Source organism: Zonotrichia albicollis, chromosome 5 (assembly GCF_047830755.1).
Source record: "Zonotrichia albicollis isolate bZonAlb1 chromosome 5, bZonAlb1.hap1, whole genome shotgun sequence".
Classification (NCBI taxonomy): domain Eukaryota; kingdom Metazoa; phylum Chordata; class Aves; order Passeriformes; family Passerellidae; genus Zonotrichia; species Zonotrichia albicollis.
The window spans coordinates 2,174,579-2,202,543 of NC_133823.1; the positions used below are offsets into that span (position 1 = coordinate 2,174,579).

A 27,965-nucleotide genomic window follows, 5' to 3' on the forward strand; every position below is an offset into this window, starting at 1 on the left:
TCCTCGGCGCTGCCTGCGCGGAGCGCCGTGAGGTCCCCGCGTGTCCTCGGCGCTGCCTGCGCGGAAGTGCGGCGGCCCGGGGTGACGGTGCCGCGGGGCAGCGGGGCCGGGGCCGGCCGGGGGCCGGGGCTGGCGGGGGGCCCGGGCGGCGCGGGGGGCCCGGCCGCGGGGCAGCAGGAGGAGCAGGACGACGAGGAGGAGGAGCAGCGCGGCCCGGGCGCGATGGACCAGTGCGTGACGGTGGAGCGGGAGCTGGAGAAGGTGCTGCAGAAGTTCTCGGGATACGGGCAGCTGTGCGAGCGCAGCCTGGAGGAGCTGATCCAGTACGCGGGAGGGCTGCGCAGGGAGATCCTGCAGACCGAGAGTACGTGCAGACCCCCCCGCAACCCCCTCTGCCCAGGGGACGCGGCCCCGCTCCTCCCTCCGGCGAGGGGAACCCCGAGACTGGGGGCGTTGTGGGCTGGACACCCCTGAAAACTTCGGGCTTTGTGGGCTGGGAGCCCCCCTGAGGAGAGCCCGGGCTCCAGGGACCCCCATCCTGAGGGTTCTGTACCGGGGATCTTCCCCCGCAGCCCCCGGAGCTTTGGGGCGTTGTTGACAGGGAACATTTTAAAGGTGGGAGCAGGGGAGGTTTGTGTTGGACATCACAAAAAGGTTTTTCACCCAGAGGGTGGCTGGGCACTGAGCAGGCTGCCCAGGGCAGTGGTCACAGCGCAGAGTTTAGGGAGGTTTGGGACGATGCTCTGAGCCCCATGGTGGCATTGTTGGCGCTGTCCTGTGCAGGGCCAGCAGCCGGACTCGCTGGTTCTGGTGGATCCCTTCCAGCTCAGCGTATTCCAGATTTCTGTGATCAGTCTCACCCTCCCGGGCCTCCAGGAGAGGTTTGTTTGTTCCCGGTCAGCAGCTCTGGTGTGCCTCTGTTGGGTTACAGACGGCTTGTTCATCCCGGGGGGATACAGAGGAAATAGGGCAGAGCTGACCTGTTTGCTTCCCCCCTCCACTCCCCGCCCCCGTTTCTTTTCTGTTTTTGTCTCTTTTCCTGTGTCCCTGAGCTGTGTTCCTTTGCTGGGCCGGCTCTGGCGGTGAAGCAGGAGGTAAACAAGGCTGGTGTGTGTGTCACGGCTGGTGCCGGGCACTTGCAGAGCTGTAAACACGGGGCGTTTAAGGCTTGCGAAATCCCGGGCACGGAGGTAGCGCCGTGTTCGCTGGAGTGGGAGGGAGTGGAGAGGCAGCTGAAGTGATTTACCCAAGGCCATGCAGGAAGCGGGTGATGGCTCAGGGATTAAAAATAGGAACTTGCAGGCTCCTGAGAGCAAACTGTGACCAACTGTGCTGCTGCTCTGCTTTTGGTTTTGTTTGGTTGGGGGGCATCGTGGTTGCCGTTGTTTGCCTGTGCAAATACAGGTGCAGAGCTCGCTGAGGAGTGTGGATAATTCCAGGAACACCAGCACCAGCGTGCTGGAGCTGCTCTGTGTGTACCCAGAAGTTTCTGTAGAGAGCAAACATGGAATTCTGATTGTGAGGGGTTTATTTGGGAAGAAATAAGGCTTGGTGTTTTTGGCATTGTTCTGAACTGTGTTTCAGTAACTATTGTTTGTGCTGTTTGGATCAGCCTGGGCTTGGGCATTGAGGACAGTCACTAAAACATGTGTCTTCACAAAGTGAGGTGCTGACCTTGCTGGAGAGCTGTGTGTGTCACCCTCAGGCTTGTGTTGGGCTGTAAGGGTTTGGCTGTGACATTCCTGTGGCAGCCCCAGAGCTTTTACTCCCTTTGTAATGAATTTAGAAGCTTCCAGTGTGTGATTCCTTCAGGATCCTCATTGGGTTTTCCATCCAGGTTGGATTTGGCACTGTGCAGTGAATAATTTCAGCATTACCAAGTGATGCTGTCCCAGAGAGCACATCCCAAATTGAGCTTTCTTTCAGTGAGTGCTCTAGAATGAAGCCAGTGCTTTGCTAATGCACCCTCAGACATCTAGGGACTCCAATTTTGGCATCTGAGGGTGAGCTGCATTCATAGGGGTCAAAATTCTTACTATTTTCTCTTTTCTTTAACATGTTATTTGTAACTTTCTGAAAAGAACAGGTATTTTCAGCTTTTACACGCTACCTTGAGGATTTCTGAAAATGGCTGGAATTGAAAGCAGCCAGCCACCTTAATGTGGAAGTCTAATTCAGGGCTATGAACTGCAGAAATTGGCGCCTGGATGTAATTTCAAAGGAAAAAGGAAAGAGAAATGAACGCCCTGAGTGCTGAAGAAGAGGTTAGGACAAGATCTGAGAGCAGAGATGGATGAGAAGACCTTAAATAGGCACTGGATAAAAAAGGAAGTGGGTGGAGAAGAAGAAACTATTAGAAACTGCCTTAACCTCTGTACTGGTTTCCTTCTCCCCCCACCACAAGTGTATTAAAATGTCTTGGGCTGATTTCATGTTACAGCCCAAGGGCAGACCAGCCCTATGCTCAGGCCTGTGAATGGGAAGACAAATTTGTTTTCCTTCTCTGTTCTCCTGATAAATCTCTCTTCTGGAGTGGCCAAGGGTTGCATGTTCTTGGATGGTGTCAGTGTGTGTGCCTGAGTAAACTTGGCACTGCCCTCTGCTCTCTGCTTGCTGCTTGTGGGCCAATACATTGAATTTTTTAAATTGTGACTGTGCACACACAGTGCAGAGAGAAGCTCTCAGTCCTGTGAACCCTGAATTACCAGGAGAGGTGGAATGGCTGCAGATTTCCTCCTGCTGATTTAGTGCAAGTATCTCAGAGTTTGGTTGGAGCAGAGGGAAAACCTTCTGCAGCTCTGATGGCTTTTCCTCTGCAGACATTTCCATTGCTTTGCTGCAGTTGGGTTTGTGCTACAGTGTCAGGGACCAGTAATTCACTTCTTTGTTTGGGGTAAAGCAGGAACCCATGTGGGTTGGTTGGGTTTTGGCTTAATGGCTTTCAGAAAGTGCATTTCAGCCTTTCTGTTTCCTGGGGAATGAGCATTTCCATTTTGCTTGCAGAAATCTCTGGCTGCTCATTTGGCCATGGCAGAATTCATGAGACAGTAACAGATCCTTCATGTTATTTTAAGTGTTTGTCATAAAACTTAAATAGCAACAAAGAAATAATTTTGGAAGATGAACTTTTTGGAAGAGTTGAGTGGAATTTTCACTTTTAATTTGGGATGAATACAATCCCTGAAATGAACTGAAACAGCTCCTGCCCAGCCCCACCAGGGCAAATTTCCACAGCATTTCTGCATTAGCCACAGGTTCTAAGAACAAAATTCACTTTTACCATGCCTTTTTCTCCCTGCAGCCCCATGAAGCCAAGGATCATCTCCTGGGCAAAAGGCTAATAGGGTTCTGTGGTTTTTTTCTAGATGTGTGAGGAGTAATAGGACTGAAACAATTCATTTCAGTGATTGTATTCATCCCAAATTAAAAGTGAAAATTCCACTCAACTATTCCAAAAAGTTCATCTCCCAAAATTACTTCAAGAATAATCATTATTTCTTTGTTGCTATTTAAGTTTTATGACAAACACTTGAAATAACATGAAGGATCTGTAACTTTGTGGGTTTTTTCTAGATGAGTGAGGAGTAATAGGGATGTAATAGGGAGACATTTCTGAGCTCCTCTCCCACTGAAATTAACCTTCCCATGCAGTGGAAGGCTGCTGAGTCTGTGTCCCTAAAGGAAAAATTCTTCAACTTTGAGAAAGGAGAGACCTTCAGAGGTAAGACTGGAAGGGAGATTTTTTTGTATTTTTAAATCAAAAGCAGGAAGAAAGAACTGAAGTAAAGCACCAAAAAAAAGTAATTTTTTTCTTGACTCAAGCTTCTGAGTGATGTTTGAATGGAGGCACAAAGGGTGGAAGCTGTGATGTGGTCAGGGCCTGCAAGCCTGTCCTGTTTGTTATTTCCTTCCCAGAGTGGGTCATGCAGCAGTGAACCTGTTGGCCATCAGCTCAGAAATGTCACAGAGAATATTTCTAGAGAATAAATCCCATCACAAGGTCCACAGGTCCTCCAAGGACACCTCATCCACTGAGGGGAGCTGGGAACTGTTCAGAGCTTCTGAGGTTTCACACAGCTCAGACACAGTCCAGTAGCAGTGGGTGGCTGGTGGGGCAGGAATTCATTGGGCCATCATTAATCCTCATTTGCTTGCACCCTGTTAAGTTAAACTTGATTTTCTCATGTCCCTTTAGGGGCTGTCTGAAAGAAAACTGATCCTGCAGCAGCTTCAGTGTCCTCCTGTTCTGTGCTTAGAGATTTGGGAACTGAGTGTTACTTTGAGATGTTTATTCAGCTGCTGGGACTGGGACACAGGAGACCTTTACATTAAATTTTTAAACTGTTGCACTTGTTCAGTGTTGCTGTGCACCCAGCTGGATTCCTGATTCCACGGGAGAGTTTTCATGCAGGTGAATTCCTGTACATCTGCCTGCAGTTAAGCTGATCTTGCTTTGCAAATACTCTCTAGATTGCATTTCTTTAATACCACTTTTTGTCTGTTGATGTTGTTGCATGTTAAGAGATTTGATATTCCAGTTTTTCTGTAACAAAGTTGGTGATTTTCCTCTCTTTTGTCCAGATCAAGATGGGGACTTGTCGGGGACGATTTCACTTGTTATGACCCAGTGTTGTAAGAGAATAAAAGACACAGTGCAGAAGCTGGCCTCAGACCACAAGGACATCCACAGCAGTGTATCCAGAGTTGGAAAAGCCATTGATAAGGTATTTGTTTTCTGCTTTGACTGCATTATCACAGTATAACACAACATTTCGATTTTTTCCTACAGTTACTCTGAACTAAATATTCTGCCAGTGGGCAGCACAGTATTTGCATTCAGAACTCACTGCAGCCAACCTGTTCCCTCTGGGACAGCTCAAATCTGATTTCTCACAGAACAGACCCTATAGATCCTACAGCATATAGAAATATTTTGTGTTATATCAATTTAGCAAAATGTTTTCTTCAATGTGTGTCTCAGTAAGAAATACTGTTAGTTTTTATATATGTGTGTATATGTATTTCTAGCTGATTGTCAGCAGCAGGTAACTCCAAAGTGCCATTTTGCTGTGGCTGCCCCATCCCTGGAAGTGTTCAAAGCACCTTTGAGCAGTCTGGTCCAATGGGGTTGCACAAGATATCTTTAAGGTCCAACCTAAAACCTTCTGTGATCCTGTGAGACCAGAGAATTTTTTTAAGAAAGGCATTTTGTACTTCTTTCAGGGGTGTTACTGGTTTTGGGAGCTTAATTTTATAGCAGTGCTGTTAATGAGCAATAAAGGAGATTCAGCATTTCACAGTCTCTGTGTCTAAATAAGATAGGGCAGCAAATCTTTGGTGCTTTACATGTGACACATCTGAATTCCAGGTTCAGCAGTAACTGGGATGTGAATATTATTGTGCCTGGTTTTGTAGGTAAATATTCACAATTCTTTGGAATTATATTGAAATGGTGCTACATGTATACTTTCAGGCCATGCTTTTCTCCCTCTCTTCTTTTATATAAAAGTAATATAGAAATTACTTTTATCATATATTATATAGAATATATATTATATATAATATATAAATTATATAAATTATTAGTTCTGTGTACAGGGAGTCTGATACTTGCAGTTTTGCACATTTTGTGGTAGCTTCACATCAGATTGTGTCTCTGACAGGGTCTAAACATTTGTTCAGCACTGATTTATCCTTTGGGAATCTCATTTCAACTTTGGTAGTAATGATAATCTGCTAAAGCACAATGTAACAATAATGAGATGAAGAAACAAAGGACATAATGCTGCATTATTAGCAGAATGTCCATGAAAGTTGTGTTTTTTGTTTATGTCTGACTGACCATCCTGGAGAGTTCAAACTTTGTACCAAAAGCTTTAATCCACACGTCACTGTTATCCACAGCTTAAGGATTCATCTGTCTCAAATCCTTGCTGCAGTATCTAAACCAATTAACTAGAGTAAAATTCCATCCTTATTACCAGCTTGAAGCCTGAAATAAATCTATGTAATCTTGTCCTAAGTTTTTAAACTTTCCAGTTCAGCCTTAGCAGGTGGACTGTGTACAAACACACCTCCAGCTTTAGCCATACTTCCATTCCAATCCTCTGAGGTAGAACAGCCCCAGGTTGTGTGCAGAGGGTGTCAGTGTTCAGTGGAAATGGGTGAGGGAATTTCTTATAAGCCAAAGAAAATGCTTACAAGCATAATGAAGCTTAGGCTTGAGTCTAATCTCCAAATTACTGCTTCAGTTGTCATGGGAATAGTTTTTCCAGTGTTCTGTTCTGCTGTTTTAAGTTTATGTAGTGTTTTTATTTAAAAAATAATAGATGTGAATAAAAGCATTTTGTAAAATTTCAGATATGTTGCTTGGTAAAATAGTAGTAAGGATCTCCTGAATCTGCTCTGTTCCTGTTGAGTGTCAGAAGGGCTTTTCCAGTGAGGTCTCAGAATGAGCTCAGCTGCCTGTGTGCAGTGTGCTTGTTCCTCTGCATTTTCAGGCTCACTTTTTCTCTGGGGTGTTTCCATTAAAATATTGAAAGCAGTGGGAGCTGCACCAGTCCCAGTTCTGTTTAGAACAAAGGATGATGTTCTGGGAAGTTCAGAGCACAGGTTAGGATTGCCTCCTTAAATATGTGCTTGGTGGAATTTTTTTGGTTTTCCCCAACTCTAGTATCTTAAAGGGTCTACTTTAAAATATACCTTAAAGTCTGGGCCTTTTTGTCAGATGAATGTGGGTAATGTTTAAATCCAGGTGAAATCCAGCATTTCCCTGAACTGTAACAATGGAAGCAAATCTTCCATTTGTACCTAATGCAATTTCCCTGTGCTGCTGGATATAAAGTAAATATAAACATAATCATATAAAGATATAAAAATATAAATTATCTATAAAATATAAATATCAGTATAAGTATAAAAGAATTTTTTTTTATTTTCCCAAATATGGTAGTATCTTAAAGGGCCTACTTTAAATTATACCCCAAGGTCTGGGCCTTTTTGTCAGATGAATGTGGGTAATGTTTAAATCCAGGTGAAATCCAGCATTTCCCTGAACTGTAACATTGGAAGCAAATCTTCCATATGTACCTAATGCACTTTCCCTGTGCTGCTGGGAATAAACATAACCATATAAAGATATAAAAATATAAATTATATATAAAATATAAATATCAATATAAATGAAAATATTTTTTTTAATCTTCCCAAATATTGTAGTATCTTAAAGGGCCTACTTTAAAATATACCTGAAAGTCTGGGCCTTTTTGTCAGATGAATGTGGGTAATGTTTAAATCCAGGTGAAATTCAACATTTCCCTGAACTGTAACATTTGGAGCAAAGCTTCCATTTGTACCTAATGCAATTTCCCTGTTGGAAGCCACACTTGGAACCTGCCAGCAAAGTCCTTGTTGGCCCCAGAGTCCCACACTGGAATTGCCTCCCCCATCCCTTCACCATAATGTACTTAAGCTTAAAGCAGTACTGGTAATTAAGTGTAATTGATGTAGTGAATTGATTCTCAACACATTCTGGTCAAAACCCTGCTGCTTCCAGACTAAAACACTCCTGAGAGTTTAAGGGAGCACAGCCCTTGCCTTGATTCATGAGAGTGGAGTTCTGTTTGTGTCACATGTAAGTCCTCACTTATTTTACAGCCAGATTTACATCTCCAAACCAGTGCTCATGGCCTGGCATGCTCAGGCCCAGCTGCATGGGCTGGTTTGAGGTTGGGAAATGAAATGTGCTAATCCTGCTGCTCACTGTGTGACACAGGCACATGGCAGCTGCTCTTGCATGTGGAGTCAATAGACTTCCTATTTAGCAAGCTTGGATTGTGAAAGAACTTGCTGCCATTGGCACTATTATCTGCCGTTGGCAATTTCAGGTTACATTTCTTTTTTTTCCCCATATGGGACAGGGTTATACATAAAAAGTTTGGTCTGGTCAGTTTTTAAGTTACTGTAGTTGTTGTGAACTTGGCTGGGCCTGCAGAGTTCCCTCTGAGAACAGATACCCTTAGAGCAAAATGAAGTTCAAGTTTGGCATCAAATACATTAAATTCTGAAATGCCAGAGTGTGGGGGCCTGAATATATGTTGTATTGTGAGACCTGTGTGGGTCTGAGTTGCTCCAAACGAGCTGCAACTGCAGAGTCCTTAGTTGGGCAGCAGCTGTAACTCGTGAAGGTAACTGAAATAAATAAGAGTGAGTTGAGAGCCCAAGAAGAGCCCCTGAAAAAAAAGAAAAAACTGTGCTACAGAAAATAGAAAAGAGCCCAAGAAGAACCCCTGAAAAGAAAAAAAAGAGTATACTGCAGAGAATAGAGAAAAACCCCAACAAAAAAACAAGAACAACACTGTAGCAAAGATTACAACACCAGAGCTTTGTGTGTTGTTTGGAAAGTTGATCTAATAAGCTGAACCTTTTTTCAGGGCAGTCCTGTGTGGATTGCATGCTTCTGATCCATGCAAGGTTACCCTGTCTTCCAAAGAACATTTCCTCCTTTGAAAGGAAATGTTTGCATCCAGGTTTTTCTGTCCTGTGCTGGCAATTGCTCTGCTTCCAGAACTCATCAGGTCACTGTTGTTCAGCCAGTTGTTATCAGGTGGCTCATTCATCAGTGTCCCTGTAAATCAGGCACTCTTTGGAATGGTTTGAATTCATCTCCAAGCAAGTTTGATAGGCTGGTAAATGTTTTCCCTCTAGGTAGTGGTTAAATGCCTTCATTTAGGGGAGTAAGTGGAGTAAAGGGTAGTTCCTTCCATTTCCCCCCTGAATTTTATATCTGTAATAAGGCAAACATTTTAATCCAGTCTTTGTTTTGGGACAGCAGCCTTTTGCCTAAGTTAGTGTTCATTTCATGTAAAAACTTGTGTAGGAGCACACTAAAAACCTTTACTGAACATCATTTGATTGTGGTGCTGTGAAAAATGGGGCTACATAGATACAGTCTTTGCAAGTTGAACTTTCTATTGTGTGTAAACAGATTGAACAGAGAAGATAAACAAATGTTTTATTTGTATTTTGGGTAAGAATTCAGAAGGGAGGAATGCACAAAGTAATCTTCAACTAAATAACTGAGGAATCAAACTCCTTAATCATCATCCTCCCTCATATCCTGTTGTTCTGAATAACATGGAGGGTTGTGTGTTGGCTGAAAAGGTCCAGCTTGTATTTGTGAGCATCCTGAAGTCATCACATTCTAGCACTTACTGGTAATGTGCTGTACATTGTATCATTAGTGGATTTAGCACATCATTCTGTACAGTTTGGCCCCAGGCTTGCAAATTAAGCTTTTAAAAAGATGTGTTCCTCAGGAATACTAACTGACACACGGGTTACTTTGTGTTTTTTGAGTTTTAAGCTTTCTGGAGTTTTTAACTTGCAGAAATGCTTTGAACTGTTGAAATCTTATTACACCCCACGTGCTGTCAGTTAGCATACTGTTAGCATTTACAAAACAAAACCCAGGGTTGCAGTCACCAGCAGATCCTTCATGCCTGACAGTTGTGAAATACAGAAGCCAAAGGCAAGTGATAATTTTTTCTGACATGTGGCAGTCACTCACTGTGATCTGTGCAATCAGTGCCTAAAGCTCCTCGGCACCCAGAGGAGGCAGAGCTGTAGAATGCCACATTTAATACCTCAGAATTGTTTAAAACAAATGAAAAAAAAAAGATTATTGGGATGAGAACCTGACCAAGACTGAGTTGGTCAGAGAATGACTGAGGTCCTCAGGTTAATGATGGGACTTGATAACTTTATGTGACTTGCAAAGATCTAATGGTGGGGTTGCTGTTTCAAAAGAAAATGAGCATTTTGAGGTAATTAGTTTATCATATCTGCCTCTGAGCAGTGAGAATGATGTGATCATGTTTGAGGCAGAGGTGCAGCTTCACTGGTTGGTAACTGCCCAGAACTGTCCAGTTTCTGCTTAGGGGATTTTGTCATTGCTAGGACTTGGAATTGCATGAAGAATAACTTCTGGTCAATTATTTTTAGATTAAAGATGATCTCCACCCTGGAAATGAGGTAACAAATGCAAGCTTGTGCATTCTGAACTCTGTCTGATATCCTTTAGTGCTTTGTTAGTGGATTTATTTGTGTTACCTGCTGGTGGTGGTTGGACACTGAGAGCACAGTCAGCAAGGCTGGGGAACCTTTGAGGATTTGACTGATTGGCACAAATAAGAACAGCATTACTCAGTCTGCAAGGTGTTAAGTTTTTCAAGATACAGCTTAGAGGTGAACAGCATGACAAGGAGTTACAGGTTAAGACACCCAAGTGAGAATGTTATTAATGTGTGCCATGAATCAATGGCAATAATTTCAATGCTCACCTCACTGCACCATCTCAGAAAGGTGGGAAAGTCAGTTTGCCAGGCTGAGGTTAATGTTTCACTGAGAGCTTGCTGGGAGCCCTGAAGGAAGCAGTGCCTTTGGAGCTGTGTGGGCAGGGATGCAAAGGCTGTCCCTTGTTCATGGTGACACAGAGCAGCATCAGAGGGGATGTAGAGGTGCTGATGAAGGAAATTAGGAAGTGGTGAGTACCTGTCGGGTTTTCTCGGCTGTTTGAGGGGCCTGGAAGGGCCCGGAGTGGCCTTGGGGCAGCCCGCGTATGGAAGGACGAGAAGAGGCTTCAGTTCTTCTTTCGGTTTTTATGTTTATTAATTGTTTATCTAAAAGATGTCCTTTCAGCCGAACAGAGCTCTGCTCAGCAGTCAGCCATGAGCACACTGTGCTGCCCTCCGGACAGCCACCTATCTTTATACCCATTGTTACGTGTACAATATTTATCATTTTTCCCCAATACCATTTATTCTTATTGCTGGGTGCACTTTCAGTAATAACCAATCCCAAAGTGCCACCATGGCCAAAGAAGATGGAGGAGAAGAAGAAGCAGAAGGACAGGACACGCCCCAATTCCTCCATCTTACTCCTCTAAACCCCCCTGTACATAAATCCTAAACCCTGTGTCTCACCCTCTAATTAGCTAATCCCTTCACCATTCACCCCGGTGAACCCCTCATCCTTGTCGTCTCCTGTGTAGGGTCAAAGTCCAGCCCCCAGACACTTCTGGAACATTCCAGGACTCCCGAGCCCCCCAAGGTGGTCTCGGTGGCTCAGCACCTCAGGACTGAGATGCTGAGATCCGACAAGTACCAGGAAGGTGCAGTGTGAAGCTGAGCTGTGCATGGGAAGATAGCTGGTACCAGCTGGGTGTTACCTGCCCTGCCTGCTGTGACAGAAACCTGTGTTTGTGAGAGGCTGCTGTTCCCATTGTGCAGGGCTGTGGATCCTCACATCCTCTGAAGTTCCTTCTTGGGACAGAGCTGTGGTCACCAGAGCAGGCAGCAGGCAATGCACTGCCTTCTAGACTCTTCATTTTGCAAGAGGCTTCTTTTAAGCAGTGGGTGAGGATTTTTATTAAAATTAACCTGCTTGCCCTGATCATAAAACATGTTAGCAGTTAAAAATCCTGGTTTGTATCTTGGATTAGAATAAATGTTGCTCTCCTGCTGCCAAGAGGCAAAGTGCCAAGCAGTGCCAAGTGTTACCAAGGAGCCAGCGTGACAATGTCTTCAGTTATTCCTGGAATATGTCCCTGGGCCACTGGCCTAAAAATACATGGCTCTGGGATCAGCTGGGTTAGTTCTAAAAAATATCTCTTGGATCTTCAAAGCTCATCCTGTTGTTGGGGTGTTGGGGTCATCAGAGATTTGGATTTTGTTGTTTGGATGTGGGGAGAAGTGACTTTTTTGCTTTTTCAGCATTGCTTAGTTCCCAGATATGTAAAAATCCTTAAGTTAAAGCATTACTTGCAATTTGGTGTGCTGAATTGACAGAGATGCATTGATGGCTCTGTCTTGGTTCTAATGTAGGTGATTTTGTGTTCTGTTCTCTAAACATTTTCAGGTTTCCTATATGGAAAGAGCCATTTCTACAGATCCTTCCTTCAGAAATCCACATGGACTGCAAACCCCTTTATTAACTAACTAGATTTCTAACTTTCTAGTTAAACTTGTAATTTGCTGCTGTAATTCCTTGTAGTGAATAATATTCAGACTTGAAAAGGAGCAAGCTAAAAGATTTCTTCTTCTTCCTACACAGGAGGTAATGAAGGAAGCTGCCATGTATTTATTTCACTTTGGAGATAATTGAGGGCCAAATGAGTAACAGGCAGAAGGCATCAGGGTGGAGCCACAGGTGTCCTGCATGATTAAAGAGAAATGCTGTGGGCTGGTTTGTTGCAGCCTATGAACTGTTAATTTGTGCCTTTCAGAATTTTGACTCGGACATCAGCAGCGTGGGCATAGATGGCTGCTGGCAGGCTGACAGCCAGAGGATCCTCAATGAGGTGATGGTGGAGCACTTCTTCAGGCAGGGCATGCTGGATGTGGCTGAGGAGCTCTGTCAGGTAACAAGTGTGGCTGTTGAAGGTTGGCCACTGAGGAAGATGAAGCTTTGTCTTGGCTTCCTCATTTGAATGTTTCAGATGAATATTTAAACTGTCAGCCAACTCATTGTTTTTTATGCTTTAACTAAAAAGTGCCCTTTTGTTTTTTCTTTTCAGGAATCTGGTCTGTCAATAGATCAAAGTCAAAAAGAGCCATTTGTGGAGTTAAATCGAATATTGGAGGCATTAAAAGTTAGAGTTTTGAGACCTGCACTAGAGTGAGTCCACTCATTTATTTTCCTCATGTTTTTAAGGAATGCTCTTAACAGTTCTTTAGTTTTTCACTTGCAATCCTCTCTTTAGCATATTCTGATGTGTCCCTGCTTGTCCTTTGAGAGGAGGAGTGAATTTACTGAGTGGATCTTTCCTTTTCCATCCCCTCTGTGTCACTCCCCATGGGAAGTGATGAACTGAGGGTCTCTTGCTTAGATTGAGGGTTCACTTGAATCACTTGTGGGGCTGCTTTAAGGAAGAAACATCACTTGGAGGAAAAGTTGTTGGCCAGTGATGGTGCTTGACTTTCTGTTGGATCATTAGTAACCTTATTTTAAGGGGTCCCATTGTGAAGGATACCAGGACTTATTAAAGGTTTTGGGTACCATGAAGCCTTTGGGGTGAGCAGAACAAAGTTCTCTTGTCCTTCAGTCACCCTCCCATTCCAGACAAGGGACCAGAGGGTGGGAGGAGCCTGGGTTGTTCTTAATGAGATTCCTCCTGAAAAAACAATTAGAAACCCTCTGAAACCCCCTCATCCTGTTTTTTTTTTTTTAACTTTTCTAAACTTAGGTTGCTCTCAAAAGTAAGAAAAAAAAATCAAAACACAAAACCCAACCAACCAAACAAAACAACCTAACCGACTTTAAAGTGAGCTTTTAGAAATAAAAACAGTGAAACCAAAATAAATTCAGAATTTGTCTTTCATTCCAGAGGATAGATTTCTTTTGCATTATTCAGTTAAGCACATTTTCATAAGAACATTTTCTGTTCCCTTTTACATGAGCCAACATAGGTGTGGTAACTGAGCATTTGCTGGCATCTAAACTGAGTGCAGGGACACTCTGATATCCAAACCCTGGTGTTCATTGACTAAATCCTGGGTAATGCCTCTGGGTCATGCAAAGTTTGACCTAAATAGTTGGGCTTTGAATCTAGTTAGCCAGGTGGAGAGCTGGGGTGGTTTATTGCTGTTCAATTGGCTAATTGAAGGGAAGCAACACTGATATTACAGCTAAAACAAGATTTACTGTCAGCTACACCACATATATCTTGTAGTTCAAATAATAGCAGAGCTGTGAAGGGTAATCCCTGAGGAACAGTAACTTGCTGTTATGAGTGTTCCCTTGAAATCTCTAAATTCATTTCAGCTCCAGTTTGCAGTGCTTTAGGCCTTACTCATTGCTACTGAGTTGTATCCTGTAGTTTCTGCAATGTGTTAAATATTTTTCAAACAAAGGAGAAGGCATGGTCATCCCTCGAAGGAATTTTTATTTTCCAGCTGCATGGGCAGACAATGGGGTGTATTGTCAGCACAGTTTGTGTGTTGCCCTACCCCTCCCCATCTTATTTCTGTGGATAATGTTTATTCTGTTTCAACTGGACAGTGCAAAAGCTGCTGCTGGGCACAGAGGGGCCTTATTTATAGTGGTGCTGCTGTCAAATTAATGACTTTTCAAAAGCACTTCAAAACTCTGCTGAGGTGATGGAAATCAGTATTTGTGTCTCAAAAAAAAAAAAAGACCCTAACAGTATTTGTTATCCAGGTTTTCTTCCTAATACAAATTTCAACACTTCAAAAAAGACCTTTCAGATTTAAATAGAATGTGACTGGCCATAACTTTTTTGTTTTCCCTTGTGGGATGTGGAAGTTGACTTTTGTAGAGGCCTGGTCTGGCCCTGCACTCTGAGCTGTGCAATCTCTGTGTGCCTGCAAGATCCCATTAACTAACAGTGACATTTCTCACTGTGGTTTGGTGATGGGAAAAGAAATGCAGTTATTTTTCAGGGTGTATTCTGGCCCTTCAGAATATTCAGAATATTCAGAATATTCTCTTTGTGGACTAATCTTAGTGTTTATTTATAATAGATTTTGTCCTTCATCTGCTTATTAGTCTATGGTTGTTAACCTCAGGCTCTTGTTTTTGTAGCTGGCATTGTACTTTATTGCCATAATATCCTGAATTTTCTGATTCAAAATTCAAAATATTCAGAACCCATGGCTCTGGGGAGGAATCAGCATGTGACACAGTGTGGTTTGAGCTCTCTGGCTGAGGGGGTTCCCAAATTACAGCCAAATCTTTGAACCTCCCACTCATTTCACACAGAGGCCCAACCTGGGCTCTGAAGGGCCAGAATACACCCTGAAAAATAATTGCATTTCTTTTCCCATCACCAAACCACAGTGAGAAATGTCACTGGAAGTTAATGGCACACAGAGATTGCACAGCTCAGAGTGCAGGGCCAGATTAGGCCTCTACAAAAGTCAACTTCCACATCCCACAGGGGAAAACAAAAAAGTTATGGCCAGTCACATTCTATTTAAATCTGAAAGGTCCTATTTTGAACTGCTGAAATTTGTATTAGGAAGAAAACCTGGATAACAAATACTGTTAGGGTCTTTTTTTTTTTTTTTTTTGAGACACAAATACTAATTTCCATCACCTCAGCAGAGTTTTGAAGTCCTTTTGAAAAGTCATTAATTTGACAACTCCCTTCCCATGGCAGTGACCTGGAGCCACCTGTGTTTGTTTTGTTTCCAGCCCTGAGTGAAGCTGAGCACAGACAGACAGTGCTGGCAGAGCCAGAGAAAGTGGTTGGCTTTTAATCTCAGCTTTTCCCAATTTCACATGGATAAAACCTGCTATACCCCACTTCCTGCTTCAGGAGACTCTAATTAATCATCCTTGTGTGACATTTTGCCTCAGCACCACTGTGAGCAGCCTGACCCTGCAAAGGGCCAGTCTGGGACTGTTCCAGGCTGAACTTTTATTCACTGGTGCCAATTTAAGCCCAAGGAGCACAGTGGCACTTGCTGTCACATGGAGGCAAAATGTCACACAGCACTGCTTCCTATCCCTCCCCTGAACACCTGTGTCTGCCAGGAAATGAAAGGGAAATACCTTCACAACATCAGCAGCTCTGTAAAACTGGGAAAAGCTGGGATTAAAAGCCAACCAGTTTCTCTGGCTCTGCCTGTGCTCAGCTTCACTCAGGGCTGGAAACAAAACAAACACAGGTGGCTCCAGGTCACTGCCATGGGAAGGGAATTGTCAGATTAATGACTTTTCAAAAGGACTTCAAAACTCTGCTGAGGTGATGGAAATTAGTATTTGTGTCTCAAAAATAGACCCTAACTGTATTTGTTATCCAGGTTTTCTTTCTAATACAAATTTCAGCAGTTCAAAATAGGACCTTTCAGATTTAAATAGAATGTGACTTTTTTGTTTTCCCTTGTGGGATGTGGAAGTTGACTTTTGTAGAGGCCTAGTCTGGCCCTGCACTCTGAGCTGTGTAATCTCTGTGTGCCATGAACTGACAGTGACATTTCTCACTGTGGTTTGGTGATGGGAAAAGAAATGCAATTATTTGTCAGGGTGTATTCTGGCCCTTCAGAGCCCAGGTTGGGCCTCTGTGTGATTTCCTCCTGTGGAAATGACTTGGAGGTTCAAAGATTTGGCTGTAATTTGGCAAAGAGATGCTCTCTTCACTTCTGCCCGTAAACAGCAAGTTGCACAGGTCCTGGTATTTGCTGGGTCCTTTGAGGTATGATTTAAACTTAATTTAATCTTTAGGCTTTGTTAAATTCATTTTAACATCTAAATCCAGTGTGGGAGCTGAGGGGAATCCTGTGTACCCGTGGTTTGCAAAGCACAGTGTAAACTTTAAAAAAATTCAGATGGATTTGAGTCTCAGAAAATAACTGGGTGTCATTTTGAGAAGAGGTAGGAAGACAGGTGATGTGATTACTGATAATTTTGGGCAGCTGTAGAGAATATGTGGATTGAGTGTTTTAAACCTCCCTTGCTGGTTTTTTGTTTTTCTGTTGGAAACAGGAACAGCCTGTCCCAGACTGAGCACCTCAGGCCTTGCCTCTGGGGTTGCTTTCTTCTGATACAAATTTGTGCTGCCACTCAAAGACCTAAAAATGGAAAGCCTGCCTAAAAGCTAATTTGGAAAAATAGACTGGACCTCAGCAAGATGAAGTACTCTGTCATGTGGGTGCAAATATTGGCAGGGAGAGGATGGAGGCCCTTTTGATGTAATAGAGATTAATATCTCTTTGTGGATTAATCTTAGTGTTTATTTATAATAGATTTTGTCCTTCATCTGCTTATTAGTCTATGGTTGTTAACCTCAGGCTCTTGTTTTTGTAGCTGGCATTGTACTTTATTGCCATAATATCCTGTTTAAACTGTGCACACTGATCATAAAAATACAAATATACCCCCAACTTAGGAAAGCACCCCAAAACTCAGCACCCATGGTTGGTGAGTGTGCTCTTCACCCCTTCCTGGTGGAGCTGCAGGAAAATCTGAAAGTGCCTGAAGCTGGGGACAGTAGGGCTTGTTTTCAGTTCAAAGGCTCCATTTTCCACTGTTCCCTACTGAAAGGTCACTGTGTCTTTCCAAAGCCTTGCCAGGGAATTCAGGCTCCTGACACTTCCACCACTACAAACTGAAAGTGGATCCTTGCTCATTAATGCTACATCCTAATGCAGGAGGCTGCCTTGCTTTGAAAGCCTTCCCAATACAGTAAGAATGCTTAATTTTCTCATTTTCCTATTGATTGAAAAGAAGCCTCACATACCCTGGTTTTTTTTAAGGAGCACAGACTTCCTCACTTCCTTGCTAAAAAGTGAAAAGCTTTTTGCTTAATAGGGCCCCCACAGTGAAAATAGTAGAACTAATTAACACTAATGAGAAACAGATGTACTGGAGGACATTGAAACTTGAGGTTCTTAAGAGAAAGATTGGATTGATTTAGGCCTGGCTAAATGGAATCAAGGGAAAAAAAAACACCACCAAAAAAAAACCAAGAAAGGGATGGATAAATTCTAAATAATAAAGAAAAACTTGCATAAAATGCTTTGAAAATTTCAGTTCATTTTACTCTCTGTATGTTTAAGAATTCTTTCATGTTATTTAGGAGCCAAACATTAGTGTTGTCATGGTGAAAGAGACACAGAAAATGAGAAATATTTTTATTATCCAAGTTGAAAATAACTCAGAAAGCAAAGTTTAAGCAGGGTAAAGTGTAATATTTAAACTGATTTCCTTCCCCCACTGTGAGATGTTGATAATGTGGTCCCACAGATGCAGTTCCCTCTCCAGGGCAGCAGCTGCACACACAAACACAGTGCCTTGGACATGTTTGGTGTATGAGGACGTTGGAAAATGTTCTTGGTCCAACTTCTTGACGTGCAGCTGAAGAGCTGTCAGTCATTGCTAAGATTCAGAGTGCTATTAATTGAAATACAATAGACTTGAGCTATTTCTGCCTTACATTGTGCCTAATTTAGTCCTGTCTTTCAAGCAGTGAACGCTGAATTTTGCAGTGCTCAACCTCTACAGCAGCACCAGCATTAACATTGTCCACATTTTGTGCACCCTGTGTGGCTCCATCCCTTGTAAAGAGCCTTGCCATTTTCTGTGCTCTGTGGAGGCTCTCAGAAGTTCAGAACCAGTCCCACTTTGCTTGGAATAGCTGTGGCTAATGGATAATTGCAGTGATTTCATGTGCTGTGGGCTCCCATTGAATTGCTCAGGTGTCACATCCCATTGTGCCTCCTCCTTCCTGCAGGTGGGCGGTCTCCAACAGAGAGATGCTGATGGCACAGAACAGCTCCTTGGAATTCAAACTGCACCGATTGTATTTCATCAGTTTATTGATGGGTGGCACAGCAAATCAAAGAGAAGCACTGCAGTATGCCAAAAACTTCCAGCCCTTTGCCCTGAATCATCAGAAAGGTACATTTGTGGTCACATTAAAGCATTGGGATATGGCACCTCGGAGTAAAACGTGTTTCAAATATGTTTTACTCCATTATTTTCCATTTGTTAAAGGCTTCATTTTGGATTTATGATGTATAGCCCAGATCCTTTCAATTACAATTATCTTCTTTTGTCTTTTTTAAGAGGGCTCAGAAATAATACCTGAATGATTGCACATTTGCTTAAATTTAAGATTTTTGACTCTTTAAATAAAATGTGGATTACATCTAGAATAGGCCTGCTGCCAGAGTCAAGTGCTAAAAATGCAGAGGAATGTTCTTGGAATAGTCATCTGCTATTTTCTGCTGCGTGGGGTAATACAAAGAGAAATTAAACTTTTGAAAAATGGAGATCATGTGAGTTAAATGAACCATCTCAAGCTGAATCCAACAAAGCCTATTTTTTTAGGGTACTGTGTGTGTCAGAAAGCTTACAAAAAACCAAACCTGCTAGAAGCAAACTCCCAGGCAGCACAGCCTGGCAACTCCCCAGCCAAAAAGCAGCAGGAGTGGAGCTCTCCTGGCTGTCATGGCTGTCATTGTTTGTGTGTATCTGCCTGTTTTCCATGTGAAAGCTCCAGCTGCAGAGCCCATCTCCTGTTTGTTCACAAACTGTGCTGTTGCTGCTCCCTGGCAGATATCCAGGTTCTGATGGGCAGCCTGGTGTACCTGCGGCAGGGCATCGAGAACTCGCCCTACGTTCACCTGCTGGATGCCAACCAGTGGGCTGACATCTGTGACATCTTCACCAGGGACGCCTGTGCTCTCCTGGGGCTCTCTGTGGAATCCCCTCTCAGTGTTAGGTATGCTGCTTTTCTCTTGCTTTTCAGACAGCTACTGCCTGGTTTGGTTCCTGGACAAAAGAAATGACTTTTTGACTAGCTGCTTTAAATGCAGGGTAGAGTTACAATTGACAAGTCTGCAAAATGAAAAACCAGAGGTTCCTGTGTGCTGGACTTTACCCTGCACCTCAAGAGGAAGCATTCCTGGATGGAATTTATCTTCCATAGCTTAGACATAACTGCTAAAGATGGGGATGGCCATCAGCCAGTTATTCCCACAACAAATGTGTGACAGCTGTCCCTGCTGTTCAGCTGAAAAATGTGCCCTGAAAATGTGGCCATGAAAGCATGGCCCTGAAAATGTGGCCATGATTCCATCAGCATTTGATAATTTTGTTTGTTTTTTTGCCTTTTTTTTTTCCACACATTACTAGTCATCTTCTTAAAAAGAATGCTTAACAGTTATGTTGTGGTTTCAGCTGCTAAAATTTCCAAATTGTCTGCTGGGCCTCTTTTGCAAAGAAGAAAGAGGCACTTTTAAACTCAGTAGCTAATCTGACAAAATGCAATTCTGTAGGAGGCTGTTGGAAATATGAAGAAAACCCAACCTAATCTCCTTCCAGCTTCTTTGAAGATAAAACAGATCAGCTGCTATTTAGCCTTTGCATGTCAGTTCCCCCAGCACACTCTCCTGATGTTCTCATTTTCATTTAAAACGTTGAACAGAAAATAAATGATATGTGTCTTTCTAGGCTGGATTTGGTACTTAGCAGAAGCTTCACTGCTTTGGGGTTTTTTTTGTTTGTTTTGGGTTTATTTTTTTCTTTTTACTGTTTCCATTCACTATTGTTAGACTTCTGTGCTTGGTTCAGAGCTCTCACATTGTTAAGCCTTTTGCTTTTCCTGTTTGTACCTCAGTCACAAAATACAACAGAAACAACAAAGGGAGCACTTCAGACTCATTATTTTTCTACAATAATCTTTCAAGTTTCAGTTGGAGTATTTTATAGGTATTTAGAGCTTGAATGGTTTTTTTCATCTTCCTCTTGTTTCATGCAAATAACCAGCACTCCCTTAGATTTTCATTGCTCATGCACTGGTGCTGCAATGCAGTTTTCAGAGCACTGAAATGGCCAAGAGACTTTTGGTGCTGTGGAAAATCCCTGTTCCTGATGTTTGGAGTGGGACATCTGCTCTGCTCCTGGTGTGGAACTGATTGTGCTGGAATGTATTTACTGTGAAGGTGCTGTTGATGCTTTTGTCATAAACAGGACTGTTCTCAGCTGGTGTGGCCTTGGAGTGCTGCAGATCCTTTAGGAATAAACAAGCTTGAAGTGAAATCCCTGCTGTAAAATATTTTGCTTTATTGGACATGAGTAGAGGGCACTTTCTTAATGCTGATTGGCTTCTCCTTGTACAGACCTCATGGTCTAACTTAGTGTGGACACAGCAGAAAAACTCCTGTGGTATGGAGGTTGTGGTTTGGGGTCTTGAAGGACTACAGGAATTTGAATTTACTATTGACTTGAGTTTTTATATTCTGAAAGGGCTCTTCAGAGATGTTTTCACACAAATGCTATTTGTTAGACTTCTCACAGGGTTAACACAACTTCTACTCTGGGCTGAATTAATAAAAAAGCAAAGTGTAAGGGTTAAAACAGCCAGGAGGTGAGAGATAGAATTTATATATATATGTGTGTGTATATATATGGATGTATGTATTTATATATGTGTATATATATATATTTTAGCACAGGCAAGAGATCCACAGGTTTCACATGGAGGAAAGACATGACTTATGTAGACAATAAAACTTGCACAAATATTTAAATAATCTGCCAAGCAAACAGAGCAGGCTTGATAGCAAGGTCAAATTCTGTTTCTGTTGCTGGTGGTTTCCAGTACTGTCATTTGAATTAAATCCATCAACTCATCTGTTAATTCATGGCAAACTCTGTCATACTTTCTTTTGTAAAATACTGAAATATTTCCAAATAATGTGCTAAGTTCTGGTAGTGGGTAAATGCCAGAGGAGGCTGAACTGTTTGTTGGGACACAGACTTTGGGCAGTTTTATACTGCTGTTCTTGTCACAGGCCCTGCTTTCCTGCCTTTCCTTACCTACCTGCTTTTTCTGCATTTCTTTTCTTGGTTTAAGGTGAGGGTGGAAAGACACATTTCTTTACATGATAATTATATATAATTAAAGGATTATGGGTTGTGTGTGTGGGTTACATGGAAACTCTTGTGCTGCACATACTCCACCATAGCTGAGAGCAACCTCCTCTATCAATTAATGTAATTAATGTGATGTCTTCCTCCTGTACAGCTCAAAATCAAAGTGGGTGGTAGAAGAAATCAATTCCATGTGAATCTCAGAGGAGGGATTAACTGTTGTTTTCTGTCCAGAATGTAGTACCTAAAGCACATGGATAACTGATAACCTGCCCCAAAACTCTTGCTTGTCTGTACTTCCAAGCTCCCTTCAGGTATAACAAGATGTAAATGAACAAATACAGCAACCTCGTCTCCCAGTTAACCTTTAAAATAGAAATGTGAAAAGTGTTGCTTTCCTAACATGCACCTCATATTAACATGGCCTTTTTCTGCAGTTTTTCAGCAGGTTGTGTAGCATTACCAGCTCTAATCAACATCAAGGCAGTGATTGAGCAAAGGCAGTGCACAGGGGTGTGGAACCAGAAGGATGAACTCCCGGTGAGTGGGGGCTGAGCTACCCCTGGGGCAGATTTCTGATGGCAAATGCTGTTTGCAGGTTTCTTTTGTGCTGCATGTTCGAGGATGTTTTACATGGCCACCACCTCCAGCAGCTCTGGGGCTTGGGGCTCACAGACACCCCCAGGCAGCCACAGAGGCTGCCCCAGGCACAGCACTGCCCTGAAACACAAGTACAGCCAGGATCTCCTCCTGCTCCTTGGCTGAAGTGATTGCCATTCACCAGTGAAAGCACAGACTCCACATTCACAGGCAGACACGTGCTCATGGATCCTCAATTACAGCACGACCCCCCAGCCCCCTTCTCCAGCTTTTCCTCCTCAGTCTCCTTCCCCTGCACTTTCTTCCTACAGTTTTTTAGTTCTACTGATCCCCTCTCCTCAGAGACCCTCAGGTTTACATTTGTTGCAAAGTCCAGGTTTGGTTGCTATTGCAGTGACCTTAGACGAGAGGTGAGAAGGACGAGAATCTTGTTCCTTGATCAGAAGGCTTGATTTTTTGATATATAATATATCATACATTATAACTATACTAAAAAGAATAAAGAGAGAGCTTGCAGAGAGCAGCTATGCCAAGAATAGAATAGAAGGAATGAATAACAAAGGAATCTCCCCTGAGCTGCTCCTGTGATTGGCCCTTAGTTGGAAACATGCAAAATGAGCCAATCACAGGATCACCTGCACATCTCACAACAGTCAATAACAGTTTGTTTACATTCTTCTTCTGGGGCCCTTTGCTTCCCAGAAGATGGACAAATCCCAAAGAAAGGATTTCTATGAAGAAATGTCTGTGACAGGTTGCAGTTTCTTGATGACCTCTCAAGGTTGTTTCTTGTTATTATCTCCATTATTTTTATCCATCAGGTTTGTGCCTCTCAGTTTTGTTTGTTGCCCCCTCCTTTCACTTGTTATCCCTTTTCAGATTGGAAAGGTCATTGATAAATGACCTTAAAGAAACTGATGCTCTCAGCTTCCACTTTCCCAGAGATGTTTCTGTAAAACTGGAAAGAAAATGGATCCCACAGAGACACACTCACTTCCCCTAGCTGGGCTTGAGCTCAGGGCTTGCTTTGCACTGGCTCTTTATCAGGCAGACAGGAGATGAAAGAATTACTGCTGCATGTGGGGACACAGGAGCTGGGATCCAGTGCATTATGCTCCCAGCACATCTCATTTAGATCACTTGAAATGAAGTTCAGTTGTTATGAAACCCCAGTTTCCCTTTATAGCTCCTGCCAAGCGTGTGCAGCTCTCCAGTGACCTGCTCCTGATTGGAAAGGAAACTTATTTAGTGCAAACTGGGCATGAACTGAGTTAGCCTCTTGCACTGCAGCTGGAAGAGATTCATGTATAGAGTAAGGAGTGCTGAGCTTTCTCCCTGCTGTGTTTTCTGTAATGCTGGGAGTGTGACAGATTCCTGCCTTGCTGTCCAGCCAGGGAGCATTTGGAAAAAGATTCCTGTCTGATGCAAATCAGTTCATAATCCATGTGTGTCTCCTTGCATTTTAAACTGAAGGGTCTCTAGTGTCCTCTGCTGATGCACTATGGGGGTGGGAAACCTTATTTTCCTTGTACAAAGGCAGATTAAGTAGCATGAAAAGGTCACATTGTCAGGTTTTGTTGAAGGTTAAACCTTTGAACAGAGGACTGCTCAGAGCCAGGTGAGCTCTGGTGTGATTTTTGCAGTTCTCAGTTAATTACTGAAGTCACAGACTTGTTCTTCTCTGTTACATGTCCCTTTTTGAAGTAATTTTGAAATAACTCATGGCAAGAGTTGTGCTGCACAAGTATCTTCTGTGTTGGTACTGAAAATTGGTGATTGTGATATGCTTCATTATTCACATGACAGCAAGGTGTTGGCAGAGCCTTTCAAGAAGCTGTTCAACATGAATATAGTCAATCCAAGAGTTTTTCTCTATTTTAATTTCCCCCTAAAATGAAATCTATAAATTACTTTTTATTTTCTAGCCAGTGAGTTCCAGAAAGTCTTGATGGTTCACCAGCTCAGTTTTCCTGTCAGAGCATAGATTTACAACAAAATTTGCACTTGTCCCTTGGCAGAATATTCTGTTTTGTTGTTACTCCCCATCCCCAACATAAATCACCACTTTAAGATCACAATTAAGTATTTTTGGCTGGGAAATTGTCAGGCATCCACACAATGGATTTTGTTGCTTTCACAGCTGAATTGTGAAATCTGTTAAGTAACTGCCATGACCTAAAGGGGTTTTATCTAGAAATGTAATTTCCTGAGATAAATTATGTTCATTTCTTTCACAGATTGAAGTGGACCTCGGTAAAAAGTGCTGGTATCATTCAATATTTGCCTGTCCCATTCTTCGTCAGCAAACAACAGATAATAATCCACCTATGAAATTAGTCTGTGGTCATATTATATCCAGAGATGCTTTGAATAAAATGTTTAATGGCAGCAAGTAAGTACCATTCTTTTATTTCAAACAACATACAGATAAGAACACATCTTAAGACTAGAATAATGTGTTTTGGGAAAACTGAGTTCTTAATTATGGTGGAAGCTTGTTAATCTTGGAGAATGGCTTGAAAGCTGCATAAGCTGGGTTGGTGCACTGGAGAAAAACATAATAAACCCTGTGATGTTGTTGAAAGTGAGCTTGCATGAAGGAATGCAGCAAGCAGAGTAATTTTTCACTTTGTTGTCACCATTGTGTTGTCTTAAATTCAAACTGCAAGGCTTTACACACACAGTTTTTCCTTGGGAGCAAGGTTAGTAATGCATGAAAAATCTGTTGAAAACTAAAATTAAACCTCTAGGGGAAATATGGCTTAATAATTGAGCAGGGAGGGGAATTATAACTGTGGAAATACTCCTCTTTAGATATCTGTGGGGTGCTCCAGGCTTTTGGAGAGAAGGAAATGGGAGAGACAGATCTCTACAGATTTTCTTGAGGAAGAACAGTGGTTGTTTGGATTAAATATACAGCTGCTGTGGAGGCTGTCAGCTTAACTGAGAGCTCTAAATCATTCTGGGAAATCCAGTGTGAAAATAAGTGAGGCTATGAATGAAAATGTCAAGTGATGTTTGCATTCTATGCCTTTGTGGGGGACTTGGGGTGACTTTTGCCATTTGAAGCTGTAACCTTGCTGCTGCATCATTCCTGTCCCTGGTCACTCATTGCTGGTGCTTTCCTGGATCAGTTTTACTGACAGCACAGCTCTGACAAATTAACTCTGGGGGGTTGGGTGGGTGGAGAAGGGAAAATGCCCAAATGTAGGAGATGGGGGGCAAAATGGATCAATGCTTCAAAATAGAATCAGGTTCTTCAAAAAGAAGAAATCCTGTAAGTAGGTGGGATTGGATGAGAGACCTCAGCAGGGAGAGCAGGCTGACCCTTCAGTCAGAGCCTGCAGGAGCTGATCTAAGTGGGTTGGAAAATCACAGCATTTTGGGAACCAGCCACTAAAATGAACTGGATATTGAGGAAGCCCCAGTGAGAGCCACCAGCTGATTGAAAATTTCTGCAAGGCCAGGCTGGGTGGGTCTGGTGCACTGAGTCCCTGCCCTTGGCAGCAGGGGTGCAGTGGGTCCCTGTCCTTAAGGTCCCTTCCAGCACAAACCATTCTGGGATTCTGAAATGCAACAAGCAAATCCACAAATAGGAATAATAACTGCAGAGAAAATGCTCTTTATGATAATTTAATAATTCAGGGGCTTGTGGGTGAAAGGTGAGAGACTGTAACTAGAAGGGGAAGCATGGTAAGGTCTCTCTCAGCTAAAGGTGACTTTTCTTGGAGGCAGGTAAAGTGTTGTGGCTTAGGAGTGCAATTGTTTCCTGCTGCAGGGGGAAACCTCAGTACCTTTAATGCTCTGTTGTCACACATTGCCCCACTTCTAACACATTGTCTTTGTCCCCAGGTTAAAATGCCCCTATTGTCCAATGGAACAGAGCCCTGGAGATGCCAAACAGATATTTTTCTGAAGAAAAGTTACATTATGCAGTTTGTAAGTGACACTCTGGATTTCAGGTGCATTTCAGGAGAAGTAAAACACTCTTGTTCCCTTTTATGCAGCAGACTGAGGACTCCTATGTTTGTATAAGCTAATGCTACAGAAACTTTGCCAACATTTAGTATATACATACCAAGTGGAAATGCTACAGAAATATTATTACCATAGGGCTCTACTATACTCTTGGTCTCCATACCTGATCAAGTTACTACACCAGCAGTTGTCATTCAATGCAGGTTTTTGTACTTAATTATATGGTGACTTTTTACTTTTTAAAAGCAGAAATTGATCACCCCCATTTGTTTAATATTCTTCCTGCTATTATTCTATCATTTTATTGATAACTGTCATCTTAGAGAATGTTTGTGGACAAAGTTTTATTTCCTGTAATGTGTACATAATTAAAGGTAAATACTTCAGAAAAAAAAAAAGTTTGATAAATTGAATAGTCGTTATAAAACTAATTTGTATTTTTTTCGCTGAAAATGCTGTGATATATTCTGAGTTTTTCTTTCAAACATTTTTTCAACTTTTACATAGAATTCAAAGTAAATGTGCATATATATAAAGTATATAAAATATATAGCCCCAAGGGGCTACCTGTTGAAATCCATCACTAATTTATAAGGGTGATGTGTGGCTAAACTGCTACTGGGGCAGAGAGGGAATAGGAAATCCTGTTCCTCTGGTTTCACGATTGACAAGCGTTTGTGTAAGAGAACATTCAATAAATTCTGAAGTGGAAATGCTTTTAGTTGATGACATTTGCTCTCTGGCCTTTGTAGTCATGTTCTTTGAACTTTGTATTCAGGATTAGGCTATAAATGTCATGTTGCTGTATAGTTTAATAGTCATTATAGTGTGCTATTTATAAACAGTTATCAAAACCAAATAAATTGTAGAAGTATTCATTGTTAAATGGGGGGAAAAGCATGTTCTGATGCAATCTACTGATCACAACTCTGCACTTGGCAGAACTGGGCCCTACATCATATATTAGGAGGTAGCAAGTTTTCTGTAGCTTGAGAACACTTTGCTTCTAGCCTTGTTTTTGTAGTAGAATATTACTGCCATTGCCACTTTCTCTGCTAAATTTGTCATATTGTTGACTAGGTAAATTTGTACTCATAAAGGAGACGTAGATCACGGCAGTTAAATCTTTTTTAGTGTGCATATATTTGTATTTATTGCACTGTCCTATAGTAGGGCAAGCAGCCATAAGGCATGCAAAGCTACATGTAAAATTATATTTCTGTATTGTGTAGTTAAAAAAACAGCAACAACCAACCCCAAGCTTGTGTGGTTGAACACTGACACACTGGTTGAATGCACTAGCACAATGCACTACAGACTGAAGACCATCTTTGGGAAATCTACACCTTTTGAATTTGTCTGTCACCTGACTGGAGAGACTGAGTCGGACTCTTGTGGGATCAGTGACAATGGACAAACCTACAAAGTGAGGAGCGAGTCAAGGCACACACATTTTCAACTTCAGATGTGTTTGATACATGTGAAAAAATGCAGGTGTGTGATTTTCTGCAAAGCTTCCATTGTATTCACACTGAGTTCCAAACAGCCGCGTTACCAAGTGGTGAAATCAACAATAAACGGGTGAGGATATTATTTTCCATGTAGGCTTCCTAGTCTTGCTGAAATTGCTTTTAATATTTGCTTTTGACTGGAATTGCTTAATGCTTTGGATCTATATGAAATGGCACATGAAGTAATTAAAAACCCAACAATCCCAACAATAACAAACCCCCACACAGCCAGCCTGAACTTTGAGTGCTGCATCTTTCTGTGTTACACTGATGGTGTTTTAGCACTGGTGTCAACACCAGTAAATGTTGATAGCTTAGAGCCCAAGGATGGAACAGCTATGAAATGGGAAATAGGGTAGAAATTCACCTTGGTTATTAAATATCATGTTATGGATCCATAGCTAATTCAAAAATTCTGTTCTCACCAGATCGTTGCCATTCTTTCCCGGTCATACTTAAAAATCCTTGCCTGCAGTT

The 27,965-nt window shown here is 42.3% G+C and overlaps 1 protein-coding gene across 1 annotated transcript; it reads left to right on the plus strand.

The window, feature by feature from the left end:
* On the plus strand, positions 1 to 27,577 carry RMND5A (required for meiotic nuclear division 5 homolog A). The gene is made up of 9 exons (XM_074540524.1): positions 1 to 364; positions 4,582 to 4,724; positions 12,284 to 12,418; positions 12,575 to 12,675; positions 18,254 to 18,420; positions 19,081 to 19,246; positions 21,837 to 21,939; positions 24,237 to 24,391; positions 25,852 to 27,577. The coding sequence occupies exons 1-9, from the start codon at positions 223 to 225 to the stop codon at positions 25,913 to 25,915; spliced, it is 1,176 nt and encodes a 391-aa protein (XP_074396625.1). The 5' UTR covers positions 1 to 222; the 3' UTR covers positions 25,916 to 27,577.
* Positions 27,578 to 27,965: the final 388 nt, after the last annotated feature.